The sequence below is a fragment of the Lissotriton helveticus genome, chromosome 1_1 (assembly GCF_964261635.1).
Source record: "Lissotriton helveticus chromosome 1_1, aLisHel1.1, whole genome shotgun sequence".
Classification (NCBI taxonomy): Eukaryota; Metazoa; Chordata; class Amphibia; order Caudata; family Salamandridae; genus Lissotriton; species Lissotriton helveticus.
The window spans coordinates 1,511,596,988-1,511,613,458 of NC_136057.1; the positions used below are offsets into that span (position 1 = coordinate 1,511,596,988).

General features: G+C 47.8%; 1 protein-coding gene across 1 annotated transcript in view; it reads left to right on the top strand.

The window, feature by feature from the left end:
• Window positions 1-16,471, top strand: part of KIFAP3 (kinesin associated protein 3) — a 1,290,910-nt gene that overhangs the window by 951,407 nt on the left and 323,032 nt on the right. The window contains exon 15 of the mRNA XM_078686865.1: window positions 10,673-10,798. Coding sequence (XP_078542991.1) covers window positions 10,673-10,798 — 126 coding nt within the window. The remainder of the gene's footprint in view (window positions 1-10,672; window positions 10,799-16,471) is intronic.

The following is a 16,471-nucleotide window of genomic DNA, read 5'->3' on the forward strand; positions in this document are numbered from 1 at the left end:
CCTGGGAGAACGTGAGCTCACAAGCCCACTCTCTGTAGAAGGAAAAACCTGTGAAGAAACAGGAGCATCCCCACCACCCGAACTAGTAACAGCACTATGGAGTGGAGACCCCTAGGACAAATGATAAGCCAATAAGTACCCACTCATAGTAGAAGCTGCAGTATCAGGCACACGAGAAGTACAATCACTCTCTGGCAGAGAAGCAGAGGACAAGTCAGATTTCACCCTTTTGTAAAGAGCAACCCGCCTGAAATTCCAACACTCACCATTGTTAAGAATTACACAATGGTTCAACACCTTCTTAACTTTAAAAGGTCCCTTGAATTTAGACATGCCCCTGTGCAGTCTACCCAACTTAACCTTAACTAAATCCCCCACCAAAAAGGTAGAAGAAACAGGAACAAGTGAAGAAGATGGACTGACCTCCGAGGATGGACCGACCTCCTCCCCATCAAAAGTGTCAGACTGAACCCGCAGAGTGACAACATCTCTCATCCATGAAGGAAACCATTTCAAACCAGGGTCACGCCCTCTCATCAATTGAAAAGGTGATAAATCCCCAACAACTAGAGGCGTAGTACGGTAGGCCCATAACATTTCATCCACCATCTTTCTGACAACACAACCACCAGAGGAAGCCATCTGAATAATACCTTTGACCACTTTATTCGCCCTCTCACATATCGCATTGCCCTGGGGATTATACAAGGACGTGCGATGATGAGAGATACCACAATCTTTCAAAAATGCCAGCAGGTCTCCAGAAGTGAGTTGAGGTCCATTATCAGTAATGAGAACAGAAGGTAGACCCTCTTCTTTAAAGAGATTACCTAAGAATCTGATGGTACAAGATGTGGTAATGTCATTAGTAAAATGAACAACTAACCACTTGGTGAAAACATCAACAACCACTATAGCAAATCGGTCTCTCTCATTGAGCTCACCCATCGGACCAATGAAGTCCAAGCAAATTGTGTGCCAAGGTAGACCAGGATTCTGAATATGAGTACCAGGAACTACTTTTGGACCAGTTTTCAGATGCTTCTCACCCTCTCTGCACAATGAACAATTTTCCACCCATTCAACCACTTGCGAATCTATTCCTGGCCACCAAAAGTGGTCTTTGATGCGTCTCTGAGTGAGAGTCTGACCCATGTGTCCCTCATGCGCCAATGCTAATAACTTGTTTCTCAACCCAAACGGTGGTATGAATTTTTCACCTTTAAAAAGAATGCCATTGACAATCGACAACTCATCCAAAACCTTTGCATAAGGTCTCACTGATACTGAGACGGTACTCTCACGTCTTGAACCTAACCTAATCAGTTTGATAACTTCTTGAAGAGTTGCATCGGCAGACATCTCCCTTAACCAATCACTAGAAGAGAACACACCCTCACCAACAAAAACAGCATCCTCAACTGAAGCTACAGCAATGTCATCACTGTCTAAGTACACTTTATGAGAACAACGCCAGTCCAACGGCAATCTTGAAAGACAGTCGGCCTGAATATTCCTCCACCCTTGAATATATTCTACTGAGTACTGAAACTCTTGTAACTTAGCTGCAAGCTTCATGAGCCGGGCTGAACCCTTACCTGCCCCTCCCGGTGAAAGTATCCTAATAAGGGGTTTGTGATCAGACCTCAATGTGAATTTCATGCCCCAAAGGTAAGTGCGGAAATATTCCACCGCCCAAGATGCAGCTAATGCCTCCCTTTCAATGACTGAGTAATTTTTCTCAGTATCTGTGAGTGTCCTTGAAGCAAAAGCTATGGTAACCTCTGATGACCCCTTCATTTGCGAGAGCATGGCACCCAAACCATGCGCACCGGCATCCACCGTGACAATAGACTTGTTATGAATGTCAAAAGGAGACAAAACTTTGGCATCACAAATCTCTTTCTTAATATTATCAAAACGTTGTTGTTGGTTTCCCCAGATAAAGCTCACCCCACGCTTAAGTAAAGATCTCATTTCAACATTCTTATCAGAATTGTTTTTGACAAATTTCGAATAATATTCAATCAGTCCCATAAAGGAACGTAGCTGATCCTTATCACTTGGCTGAGGTGCAGAACGAATAGCTTCACACAAATTTCTCTTTGGTTTGATGCCTGAAGAAGTGATGGTGTACCCCAAATAATCCACCTGGTCCACTCCAAACAAACACTTGTCCTTACGCAAGGTAAGACCAGCAGTGGATAACTTCTCTAAAACACACTTAAGGGTGACATTGTGTTAACTTTCAGTTTGGCCATATATCAAAATGTCATCCTGAAAGTAGACAACCTTTGGTACACCTTCAAAAATGCTTGACACCATTCGTTGGAAAACACTCGCTGCCGAAATGAGACCAAAAGGTAGACGAGTGAATTGATAGGTACCCCATGGAGTGATGAACGCCGTCAAGCATTTGGAATCCTTGTGCAAATCTATTTGGTGGTACGCACTCCTAAGATCTAATTTAGAAAAAAACTTAGCACCATTAAGAGTGGTAACAAGTTCAGTTATGTTGGGTAATGGGAAAGTGTCAGCTACAACACACTGGTTAAGAGACCTGAGGTCGACACAAAAACGGAGCTTGCCGTCAGATTTCTTGGTAACGACAATAGGCGAAACCCAAGGAGAAGCCTCAATTGGTTCAATTACTCCAGAGGCCAGCATGTCGTCTAGAAGACTTTTAACCTCATCTCTAATAATGATGGGAATGCGTCTAACTTTGTGTTGGACGGGAATAGCATCCTTTTTAAGGATTATTCTATGGGAATAACCTTTAAGATGACCCAATTTTTCGCTGAAAACCATTTTAAAATTTGAAAGAATTGAATATAATTCTGAGTCATCTACCACCATGACTTGGGGATCTGCACGGGGATTAACAATAATAGAAAGATCGTATTGGTGAACCCAACCTAGAATAGCAGGACCAGACTCAGAGACATAAACTTTGCCTTGAATTTGTCTCATGGAAAACCTTATAGTAGCTTGAAAGAAAGTACCCAAGGATGTCTAGGGGTTCACCCTGATAGCCACCTGGAGATATGTCCTTTGGAAGAAGAGGACCCATACCCCACACTTCCACATACACTATCATTCCAAAGTGTGTTTAACGTGAACCAGTGTCCACCATTAAATGTACATCTTTCTCATTGATAGTAAACAAGGCTTTAGGTCTGTTTTTCCTTTTGAGTTCTTCGTGCTGAACACTATTCTCATCACTAACTACTAAAATGTTGTCAAATTCTCCATTTGATTCTGAGATGTCATTTATACAAGAAACAGAGGAGCGAGGTATGCTTTTGCATACCCTAGCATAATGTCCCAACTTGCCACATTTCAGACATTCTTGCTTAAGTGCAAAACAGAATTTTGAGTCCGTGGTATGACCATAGCTACCACATCGCAAACATTGTTTAGACGTAGTTGGTTTGAAAGTACTCTGACTTTTGATATTCCCCATTTTCTTGCTAGGAAACTTCCTCTGTTTGATCAATGCAACTTCATCTTGATCATCCTCTTCGTGTGGAGAAAACAAATGAGTGACTAGATACTTCACTGACGTCACTAGTGACTATTCTCTTTTCCAGTTCCTTCATACAACCTTCCGATTGTTCAACAATCTTTGCTAGATCAATGGCAGTTTGAAGATTGGGATTTTTCGCTGCCCATAAGCGCTCTTGGATTTTCTTGTTGTTACATTGTACTATGAGCTGGTCTTTAATTAACTCATCGGTCATGTTGCCGAACTTACATTTGACGGACATTTCCTTGAGTCTAGACACAAAGTCATCAATTGTTTCTCCAACCTTTTGACTTTTAGTGTAAAATTTGTATCTGTTCATTACTAGGTTTTCTCCCTTAGCATATCTTATCTCCAATCTGGATATAGCCTCTTTGTACTCATCTAAGGAAGCTTGTGCACCTGCTTGTAAGACTTGAGGTAAGTACTTAAAAACACGTTGTCCCTCTTTGCCCAGTGAACTTAAGAGTAGCGCTTTTTTTCTCTTAGCTGAGTAGTCTTGAGCATCCAAAGCATCCAAGTAGTTTTCAAACATCGGAAACCAATCCTCCCAGGATATGCTTGGCTGACCTGGTTTAGGAAGAAAACTAGGTGGAAGGACAACAGCACCACTCTGTATGACATTGTTCTGACATGGTAAATTCAACTTACTGAATTAATGAAAACAAAACAGTTGTGGTAATAGGCTGTGGATGCTAACTAACTAAACAGGCATAAATAAAGAGAAAAATAAAAAGAAACTTTCCAAACGAAGTTTAAACGCTATGGAGAGGGCAACATAAAGTTAATAAGTTACTTGAAATGAATGCGCAAAAGACGTGCGCATCGTCGCTGCTTTGCTGAAGATAAAACGGGTGAACCTTTCCTTCGGTTTCACCAAGTGAACGGCTTTCGTTGGTTACCCTGGCAACACAAGATGGCTGCCCGAAGCGTGCTGACGTAGGAAAACAACAACGCTGTTCACGCGACCTGGGCGTGACGTTAGGAAGCGCTGCTGCAGTCATTCAGCTCGGGAAGCTTCGCGCGTCATGCAATCTTCCACCAACTCCCTTGGAACGTTCTAATGCGTCATCATTCGCTCCAGGACACAGACTGGGAAGGCAGGCAGGAGAAGAACGATGCGGCGGAACAGGTAGGCGGGAAGGGGAAGAACAGTACTTGCCAGCGCTTGAAGAAGAATCAGGAAACTCTTGTAAGAGGTCTCTGGGGTCACGGTAGAGCCCTGTATGGCAGCACGAGATTGGTTTTATCTTGATTTGGTCCGCTCTGGTTACTCTGGTCAAAAGACGGATGTGGAAATCGTGGATTCGATGTATCGTCGCCAAAATATTGTAGTAAATCAGTCCACCAAAGGAAGTTACAGACCTCTTCTGTGGAGACCCGCCTATCAGAAGTGTTCAGGGACACTGCTCAGCTGGCACCTGGAGAAGCTCTGGGCACCTACCTAGGGAGGAGCTGGGCACCGGGGGGGCGGGAAACTCCCCTGTCCCTTGTGTAGTTTTGCGCCAGAGCGGGAGCCAAGATCTCCAAAACTGGGCAAAACTGGTTTATGCAAGGAGGGCACCTAATGTGTCCTTCAGTGCAGTCTTGTGACGCTCTTAAGTGCCCCCACCTGACCTAATTCTAAAGGAGACGTTGTCACACCTCTGCACAGGACCTCTTTTGTTCAGCTTCCTCTGTCCAATTTAAGATCGTCAGCAGAGGCAAGAACACTGTCTACGGTTAGCAGCAGCGTGAGCCAGCACCCAGACCCTGTAAGGCTACATGGATAGGTATTGGGGTGTCCTCTAAGAAGCTCCCCAGTACATGGTATCATGCAACTAACGCGGGAATCAGTGTAGTTGCGTTATTCAAACAAGTGTGATAGCAAACATGACCAGGTTTGGGCAGCTTTTATGTAGTTTGAAACTCGACTTAGGCAGTTTCCACTACATTCCTTATAATAGCTGTCCTGCACTTAAAAAGCTCGGAGAATGGAGTCCGGGTTTTTAGGGGTACCTTTGCTCATGCAGGGGTACCCACAGACTTGGAACCATGCACCCTGCCCTTGGACTAAAGGGCCTTCCTTAGGGTTGACTTGTAGGTTAAAAGTGCAGTGACTGGGATATAGGGGAAAACTTATATCCAAAGTGAAAGGTGCAAGCTCTCTAGGGAAGAGCATATGGCCTAACAACGTAGGCGGTCAACCTCTGAGATGGGGAACCAGGTTCAAGTCTTGGCAGGGACGGTCAACATTCTGTGCAAATTACTTAATCTTCCTGTGCCTACCAAAAATAATGTATTCGTCTGTAACATAACTGGTGCTCATGTAAAGCGCTCCGATACCTTCGGGTAAATCGGTGCTAAATAAAACTCCCAAAAAAAAGACACTATTGAACGCGGACTGCAATGGCAGTTCTGCAGACACAGTTTGCATGGGCTCCCATTAGTGGGATAGTACATGCTGCAGCCCCTGGGAGACCACTGGTGTACCAAATGCCCTGGGTACCTCAGTACCATATACTAGGGACTTGCAATGGTACCCCAACATGCCCATTGGCGATTGTACAAAGTACTTACCATGGAATTTAGAGTAGAGAGGACTTTCACTGAGGTCCTTGTAAGCAGGATCCCAGTGAAGTGCAGTCAAAACACACACACACCAGGCAGAAAGTGGGGGTATCTAAGCCAAAAAGATCCTACTTTCCTACATACCTAGGGAGAATCACAAACCGCCTGATTCATCAAGCAAAATTGCGCTCACAATAGCTGCGAAAATGCTATTGCGGGCGCAATTTCCCCAATCGGCATTCACCACGACAATAGCGAAGTCGCAAACACATAATAGCGAATTCGCAAATAGATTCGCAGAATCCCGGCAGGAGAGCATTAGCGAATCGGAAAATGCGACAAACCACGGATACTGCGAAAATGATTGCGAATTCGCTATACAATCGCAATCGGTAATCATGAAAAATCGCAAATAGCGGAAAACCACAAAATCGCTGTTTGCGAGGCGCAAATTAAGGACAACCCAAAGCAGGTGGTAACCATAAAAGCCATTGAAATTTTTGGGGGAAAAACCGTTGGCCAATCAGTAACAGGTGCAGGCCTGACCAAACACACATGAGGAAAATCAGCAGCAGCATTTGGAGTCTCACAATGCCAGGAATGTACATGGTGGTCAGGCGGCGAAGGCTACAGCGAGCAGCACGGAGGAGACGCAGAATCCAGGACAGGATATTCCGCCAGCGGGTCACCCTGCTGGGCCAAACCAGAGAGCAAATATATGCAAAGTACCGCCTGAATGGGGAAATGATAATCCAGCTAATACAGGACCTTGACCCCCTGATGCAGCACCCAACAAGGCAGACCAATGCCGTGCCTACACATGTCCAGGTATTGTGTAGCCTGCACCTCCTGGCCTCTGGGAGCTTCCAGGGGATAGTAGCGGTTGCTGGGGGGATATCCCAGCCCACCATGTCCCGCTGCCTAAGGAGTTTCCTTGACGCAATGCTGACCCAGCTACACCAACACATCAAATTTCCCACCAGCCAACAGGATTTGGATTTGACCAAGCTACAATTCTACAATGTTGCCCATTTCCCACATGTGATAGGATGCATTGACTGTACCCACATCGCCATCTGCCCACCAGCTGCAACGGAGTACATGTACCGCAATCGCAAGTCCTACCACTCCCTCAACATCCAGATGGTCTGCAATGCTAAGACATACATCACGGACATAGTGGCACAGTACCCAGGGAGTACCCATGACTCATTCATATTCCGGCACAGCGGCCTCCACACACGACTGGCCAGGGGAGACTTTGGGGAAGGACACCTACTTGGTAAGTGCACTTTGTCCACAATGTCACATTGCGATGAAGTAGCTGCGCTGCACAGGCACTCACCCTCTGCTCCTCTCATTCAGGTGACAGTGGCTATGCCCTCCGTGAATACCTCCTTACCCCATACCTCAACCCTGCTACACCACAGCAACGGCGTTACAATGTTGCACACATACGGACAAGGAATTGCATTGAAAGGACTTTTGGGCTACTGAAGAGCAGATTCCGCATACTGCACAAGACAGGTGGGGCCATGTACTACAGTCCTGATGTGTGCTGCCGCATTGTGGCTGTCTGTGCGATACTACACAACATTGCTACCAAGCGCAGGATACCTGTAGACATCTCTGGCAGTGAGTCGGAAGGGGACGACCGGCCACCTGCACATGGGCGTCATGCACGCGGGGAGAACCCAGCTGAAGGCCACAGACGCCGCAACCACATCACAATGAACAGTTTCTAGTGCACCCACTCCCCTCACCCAACAAATCACAATTGCATGCAAATGGAAATAATGACAGGACGCCAATGTATGATGTAAGAATAAATATTATTGTTTGATTCACAATAATAGTGCAAGTTGCCATCCTTCCTATGCAATCAGTATTGCCCCATACTGCTGCGTCCAAAACACAGGGCAGGCTTATGGTGTCAGCCTGTGCCTGTAAAAGTACATGTTAGTCAGGTGCGCCTCCGGCGCGAATCATCCAAGCGCCTCTCCGGCTCCTCCTCTGCCACCGCACGTGACCCTGCAGTGGGCCTGGTGCTACGTCGTAACACCGCTACCTGTGAGGCAGACTGGCTGCTCACACTTGAGGTGCCCTCGCTGGCATCGTCCCCCCCCGACATTGCCAGGTACAGGGGGGTGGAGTGCCATAACGGCAGTGGTGAGGTGCTCTAATACTCTGGCCACATCCTCGCAGCATTGGATTAGCTGCTGCTGCTGCGCCAGGGACCGTCGCGATAGCTGTGATGTCGCATTGCCGATCACGTAGTTTGACCTGGTGTATGACGACAGCCGCGTCAGTAGCTGCCGGTGGTGGCGGCGCCCGGTGTTGCGCTGTGATATTAGCGCAGCAGTGTTGGCCTCCATGGCTGCCGTCATGCGGTCCATCCTCTCCCCCACACCTGCCATGGCTGCCGTCATGCGGTCCATCCTCTCCCCCACACCTGCCACATTGCGGCCAATATTATACAGCTGCATCTGTATGGCCCCTTGCCGGCGTGCATGCATCTGGTGAATGCGTAGCATTCTACGCTCTATGCTCATGCTCGGCAATCGCACTTCCATCCCCCTCCTGCCGCTGCGTGCATTGTTCTGCAGGCGAGCCCTGCCATGCCTGCTCTGCTGGCTGCCCACAGTGGGTGGGCGCTGTGTCACCGCTGTCGCTGGAGCAGATGTGGAGGCTCCAGCTGCTGCGGGCCTGGCTGCAGGGGTTGGTGCAGCGCCTGTTGGTGCTGGCGCTGATGCTGTGGGCCTGGCTGCAGGGGTTGGTGCAGCGCCTGTTGGTGCTGGCGCTGATGCTGTGGGCCTGGCTGCAGGGGTTGGTGCAGCGCCTGTTGGTGCTGGCGCTGATGCTGTGGGCCTGGCTGCAGGGGTTGGTGCAGCGCCTGTTGGTGCTGGCGCTGATGCTGTGGGCCTGGCTGCAGGGGTAGGTGCAGCGCCTGTTGGTGCTGGATGTGTTTGTGACGGCACCTCCTCCGCATCCTGTGGTTGCTCATCGATGAGCAGCCTGTCACTGTCGCTGCTGTCTGCGCCACCTGTGAGGGGAAGTGGACGTCCATTAGTTGCATGTATCTGTCACACGTGCAGTTGCTGCATGCATGCTGGATGACATTCCCTGACTGGCTGTGGCATTGCGTACTTTGGAACCTGTCTGGCTGCATTGGGGTACTTGTACATTTTGGCCACACTACATGTCCCACAATGCTTTAGGGCATTACCTAATGTGCACCGATGGCATGACTTTGGAACATTATGGGAGGCTATAGGGTAATGGCCATTCATAGGGGACAGGGTCGCAGTCGCATGCCACTTACCTTGGCTCTCTTGGGTGGGGCGGGATGAGTCCAATCTGATGACTCCAATGCACGCCTCGGTCTCCAACGTGTCCTCGACGCGGTCCTCCATGGTGGTGTTTGGAGGGACTGTAGGTCCTCCCCCTCCAGTGGCCAGGGACTCTCCCAGCCTCTCGGCAACTCTCTCCTTGGCACGACCTCGGAGGTCGTACCACCTCTTCTTTAGTTCATCAAGTGACCTGTCTGCCACGCCCACGGAGTTCGCTGTGGCCGCTATCCCGACCCAGATTCTCCGCTTCTCCTGCTCAGGCACCCTCCTTGACTCTTTCTCAAACAGTTTAGAGTGGTTCTCTACCACCCCTTCGATGAGGTGCTCCAACTCCTGTTCGGAGAACTTCAGTTTTCTCTTGCGCCCGGTGTTGCTGGGCCCTGGCACAGCCTCCTCTGCCATTGCTGCAGTGAGATTGGGTGTGGTATTCCAAGTTTGCAGGTGTCCTTGCAGGAGCTGACTCAGTTGCTGCCTCGAGGTCTGCCTCACTGTGGTGAATGGGGATGGGAACTGGCTGCTTCCTGGTTGTGATGTCATCACTGTGCTCGAAAAGCGACTTCCCGTTTTCCCGATCTTGCGTATTTGCGATCTCGCGGTGTTGCCGAAAATAGCGATTAATCTGCGATTTTCGAAACTCGCTAACGCTTTTTGCGGCCGCGTGCGAATCGCATTTTTTTATCGGAAAAATTCTTGAATACCGATCTGCGATTTCTAAATTGCGATTCGCAGTTAATCGCAATTGGAAAATCGCAGATTCCGGTTTTCATGAATCAGGCTGTTAGTGAGGAATCTACAATTATAGTATTTGTCAGAAAGAGCATTACCAAAGGTAAGTAACTTGTTCTAGTGGTGTATCAAATTAGAATTGAATGTGATTTTTATGAGCATAAATAAATAAATAAGATACTATAGTTTGTAGTTTCAACTAATAGAAAATGTAAGCAGACCTCGTACACCAGAAAGATTAAGAGTCATTCTCTTTAGAGTTTAAGACTTCAAAGAAATTGCACTTTCTTCTCCTTTAGGCTTCGCTGTATACAGCTGTTGTTCCAGTATCTACTAAATATCAACCCATAAAATCAATCTATGCAGTTAACGTGTCATAAATCAATTGTCTTTTTATTCATACAAAGCACACTGTGAAACACATCCAGAATGTATTATAACATCCCCTACTTTAATTTCCTTCTGTAGCACATTTTGTTTGTTTTGTTTAACATATACAAATGCAATACTGTCTGCACTTTAGGTTCTGCAGAGGATGACCTTGTACTGGAGGTGGTGATAATGATTGGGACCGTTTCCATGGATGACTCCTGTGCTGCTTTGCTGGCAAAATCCGGGATTATTCCAGCTCTCATTGAACTACTTAATGGTACATGTATATTGTATTTTATTGTGTTGTTTTTGTAGTAATTGAGACTCCTGGCATGGTGGTGTAACATTTATGCAGAAAGAACACGCTATTCCATAGGTGAGCTTCAATGGTAGTGCCTTGGTTTCTGACATGGCATAAGTGAGGGACTATGTTGCTTCACCTATAACTTGCTCTGAAGGAAAACGAGTAAGTGATAGGGGGTTTAAGCTTGTAAGTCACCAGTGCATGGCTGGAGATGTGTGTATGTGTGAATGCAGTGTGGCGTTTGTGAGTAGTTTTCTGTACTTTCATGGTACACATTGCAAATATTATGTTGCTGCATGTGTGTATCTGCAGCCGTGTGCAGATTAAAGCAAAAGAGACTGAAACATAGCTGTGCTTTTGGTTTTACCTACAACCCTTAGGAATTTTAGGGTTCAGATTTGTGAGGCAGGGTTTATGACTCTTAAGTAAGATGTAATCTATATGTCCAAGTGAGAGACATATTTCTTTTTTAAGATAGGAAAAAGTGTGAGGGGGACTGAGAGAGGATATGGGGCTGATCAGTTTTTATGTATATTTATCCCATATCTTTATATATTTATCATATACAGTAATGTCTGTGTGCAACATTTCTGCATTAATGTCCCTTTAGCTATGTTAAAAGTTAACAGGCCCTTGGCAGTGGTTATTTAGGCCATCCTATGAAGTTGACTTTACAGAGAAATTGTTTGTGGAAAAATGGATTGGGACAGAAACCTCTCACACTAGCCGTCCTACATCTGGAAATGCGGGGGCATTGTGTAGGCACTATAAGAGGCTTGCTTAGTATATGGTGCTTACTTATGTAAGTGTGGCACCCTGCACTAATCCAGAGAACCTTTATGGAGATTTTAGTGGTCTTTGACAACCTTAGAAAGCTCTCTAAGTGGTAGCTGTGGAGAACAGCCTTCAGGCTTAGTCCAGAAGGAGTGTAAAGCAGCTTGTTTTACCAGCACTTAATCTTATGGTATTAGTTAAGTGAAAAAGAACCACACAGTGTTGTTATAATAATATGTATTTATTATTAATTCTCACTAACACAACTCACTACCCGGAGATATAAACACAATACACACAATACTTTGCAATTAGAATACGTAAATAGCACAAAATACACAGTGGTCTCCAGGACACTGTATGGGAGCCTCATGGAACATACTCAAAACACTGTCCACTTTACTCACGCGTTTGCAAAATGAGCTCATACAGTATGAGAGGGAGGGCGAAGGGACCGGGGTACACGCACATATGCTGAGCGCCCTGCACGCTAAACATGCAACTCTTATGGAACAGCTGCAGTGTCATAACTATGCGGCGCACACAGCTCGAACACACGCCAGGGCGGATAGGGCTGGCCGACTACTAGCATGGTTGATACAAAGGGAAGGCCGAGGTGCCCCAATAGGAGCTCTTCACACGGAGGAGGGGGAGGTGGTATACATGCAGCGTGAGATACACCGTGCCTTGGTTAGACACTACGCACAATTGTACAGGGCTCGCGGAACCGGCCCCAGACATGCGCTAGAAAACTTTCTAGATTCGGTCACCTTGCCTGTGGTCTCAGAGGAACATCAGGGCGACCTTAACACACCCCTCACACTGGAGGAGGTGGGAGATGCGATCCAAGCTCTGGCGACTGGGAAGACACCGGGGCCCGATGGTCTGCCTGCCGAATACTATAAGGCCCACACCCTGGCGCCCTTACTCCTTCACATGTATAACGAAGCAATTGATGAGGGCTCACTCCCCCCGTCCATGAGGGAGGCTTTCCTGGTCTCATTGCCTAAGCCGGATAGAGATCCAACAGCACTGGGTTCATACAGGCCGTTGGCAATGCTCAATGTCGAGTACAAAATTCTAGCAAAGCTGCTCGCTGAAAGGCTAGCGCTGGTGGTCCCGCACCTTATACACACCGATCAAAATGGGTTCGTGCCGGCACGGTCCACATCTTTGAATCTTAGGCGGTTCTTTCGAATAGCGGCTGAGGCAACAAAGAAATGGCCCAGAGCGGGATGTCTGATGCTCGACCTGGAAAAAGCTTTTGACTGCCTGGAATGGGGGTATTTAGCCTAGGTGTTGATGCGCTTTGAGTTTGACGTGGACTTCCTACAAATGGTTAACCTCCTATACAAAAACCCTGTAGTGCGCGTGCGGCTGGGCCCTTACATCTCCGAAGCGGTGGCCAGGGACACTAGGCAAGGCTGTCCCCTGTCCCCCTTACTGTTTGCGCTGGCGATAGAGCCTCTGGCGGCGGCGCTGCGGCAGACCTTAGATGCGGGAATCCCCCTGGGAGACGCAACACATCAGGTTTGGCTTTACGCTGACGACCTACTGGTATTTGTGCGAGACGTGAACTGCATACCGGAACAGCTGGCCCAACTGCTGAGTAAGTTCGCTGAAATCTCGGGACTTCGGGTAAATGTGGCCAAGTCCTGTTTATACGCGTTCGATAGCGGGGTGGAAGACCTGGAGTACTGCCTGGGAGACACGAGAGTCCAATGGAAGGCTGATACTTTTAAGTATCTGGGGATCCAGATCTATCGCCAACCAGCTGACCTGTTCGACGGAAATCTAGGGCGGGCAGTGGCAGCGTTCAGATCTCAGATAAGCTTTTGGTCCACGCTTCCGTTGACAATCACGGGCAGAGTAGCCCTTGCCAAAATGGTCATGCTTCCCAGGCTCCTCTACTACTTTGTCAATCGGCCACTATTCACCCCGGCCCCCTTCTTCTCAAAATTCAACGCGGTCCTGCGGGACTTCGTCTGGGGCACGTCCCGGCATCGGCTAATGCTGACGAATCTGTTTCTGCCAACGGACAAGGGAGGACTAGCCGCCCCTTGTTTTGAGCACTACTTCCTGACTGCGCAGCTACAATGGATTGCCCGCTGGTTGTCAGATGAGGGTAGGGAGGACACTGCTAAGATCGAGCCACCGCACTCTTTATTCCGTGTCACCAAGCTCTTTCACCTGCTGACGGTGCCCTAGAAGCCCGCTCCGCTGTTGTTGGCAATGGCATACAAATGTTTCCGTAGAGCCCTGTTCCTCACTTGAAAGGTGCTCCTGTATGCACCTGCTATACTTTTGGAGGGCTCTCCAGGTGGTGGAGGGGCTAACACGCACCCTATGCTGGAGCAGTGGAGAGAGGCTGATATCCAGACACTGGGTGATCTTTTCAGAGATGGAGCACTAGTGGCTTATGAGACACTGGTATCCGAGGACGGGCTACCTCCTGGGGGGTTCCTGCTACATCGCTCGCTCGTAGCAAACATGGCGGCTAGATGGGGAGACATGGCGACAGAGCCTGAACAACATTTAACCATACAATATCTGCACGTTATGGGGAGGGGTAGGCACCTGGTCCGTTGGTTTGCCGCATCGCTTAGAGCTCACACAGAGATCAGTTTGGCTCCGCTCATAGGCAAGTGGGAACGAGACTTGGACCGGGTGCTGACTGACAAGGAATGGGAGAGAGTTCTTAAAAGTCTGGTGCGCATTCCCCGAACATGCGCTTTCGCCAGATACAACTCTTCATCGTCCATAGAGCCTACCTTACACCTGAGCTAATCAATAGGTACTTCCACCACTCAGACGCGTCCTGCCCCAGATGTGATCAGTTAGACGCAGGTCTTGTTCACCTCCTGAGGAACTGCCCTAGACTGGGTGATTACTGGAATGCGATACGTGGAATGCTTGAGGTGTGCACAGGCCGCATCATTCCCTTTAGCTGGCCTCAGTACGTCTTACACCACTTCAAGAGGTCGTCCAAAGATGAAGCATCTTCCCGCTTCTTAGATCTGGGGTTGGTGGTAGCGAAGCGCCTCCGTACGAGGCGGTGGAAGGCACACAAACCACCTCCTGCGCAGGCGTGGGTCTCTTTCCTTCAGGCTTGGGCCCGGGCGGAATGGATAGCCATACAGAGGGAGGAAACGACGGGGCTCCGAAAAGAACCTATGGCGGAACAATGGGAACGCATGCTCACTGCCCTGCAGCTGCCAGGGTTGGCAAGCGACTCGGATGCTGAAGCGACCTAGGTAAATGGCATGAGAGTAAAGCATACCGTGGGTTGCTTTACTGTCCGGATAACCTGTCATGCAGTCTTCCAGCATTTAGGCACGCCAGCCTGCGATACATACTTGCCCACAGATGTAGTTGCACACGGGGTGGGCGGCGGGGGGCGGCGGGGGGGGGGGGAGGAGGATCAACACGCACGAATGTATGTGTTTTGCCGCTATTGTTTAAGTTTTTTTGTATAATTGTTAGATAAATGTCATTTCTAGGCGTAAGTCCATAGTGAAAAGATCCACCCCACAGACATGCTACTGTGCAAGACTGAATCAACAGATAGTCATGTATAAATATTAAGGGCGCCGAATCGGGCCCTAACTGCAACAGCCAGATCTGAGCACATGCTCTTCATTTATTAGACATTGTCAGCGCGGCTCCACGATTTCACGCTGTACCGATCTGTGATGCTTGAATGCTGAACCAACATGGCCGGAATGTCATGATAAACTGATTGTTCTTTGTATTGTACCTTGAAAACTATAAAATGCTAATAAACAGATTTGACAAAAAAACCAAAAAACATTGGGTGAAGGGGCCGAACTAAAAAATAAAGGTGGATGTAACGTGTTCACATTACACAGCTGTGCTCCCTTGGTGATATTACCAACGTAGTAACCGGGTGGCTTGGCACCAGCCGATGACCCCAGTCTGCCATAAGAGTAAGTATCGGAAATAGCAGTCCTGGGGCTAAGGACATCATGAACAGGTACCCTTGCAACAGAGGGCATAGATTCTGAACGAAAAGAATTAGATAAAAAAGACCCTCTTTGCACTATGGGGCCATACAAAGAAAAAAAGTCAGTCTATATCATCCAAGGATGGCAGGATATCAAATCTATTGTGCAAACGGAACATAAAACATTCATGTGCATCAGAATTATTAGGCCTCTGCTTTAGGGAGGGATTGACATAATTAGTTGAGGGATAAAAGAAACCGAGGGGCAGTACATGAATGCCGTTATTGATAATAAAATCATTACCAAGTCTACGTAAGATCTCCTGTATCAATTTAGGTGATCTAAAAGTGAGGACAATGCAGTCACCGGGAAGCATTTTATCACTATTTCCCACCCAGCTTAACAGCAGATGTGACTGGAGCAGCTATGCCCATACCCTCCACTAAGTTAGGCGTAGACTGTGAGTTTGCTAATTTATCAATCAATGCGGTCAGTGTGATTGGGGATAGGAGTTGGCCTAACGGCTAGGATCGACCTCGGACCTGGGGAACTGGGTTCGAGTCTTGGTAATGACGCCAAAACATCCTGTGATTCTGGGAAAATCCCTTAATCTCCCCGTGCCTAACAAAAATGAATGTGTGTCCTCTTGTAACGTAACTGGTTCTATGTAAAGCGCTCTGATACCCTAATCGGGTCAAGTTTGCGCTATATAAAACTCGGCAAAAAACAAAAATGTCCATGTGATCCAGACCGCCTTGTTACAGTACAATGCTGTTATCTAATAGCTCTTTAAAATACATTAGAACATCATCATGGGCTGTCTTCCCAGAAGCATTTGAAGCAGCGTCCACTAATGCACTGTGAGAAAAAACAGGAGAGGGGGCTTCAGTCTGCGTGCCAACAGAAC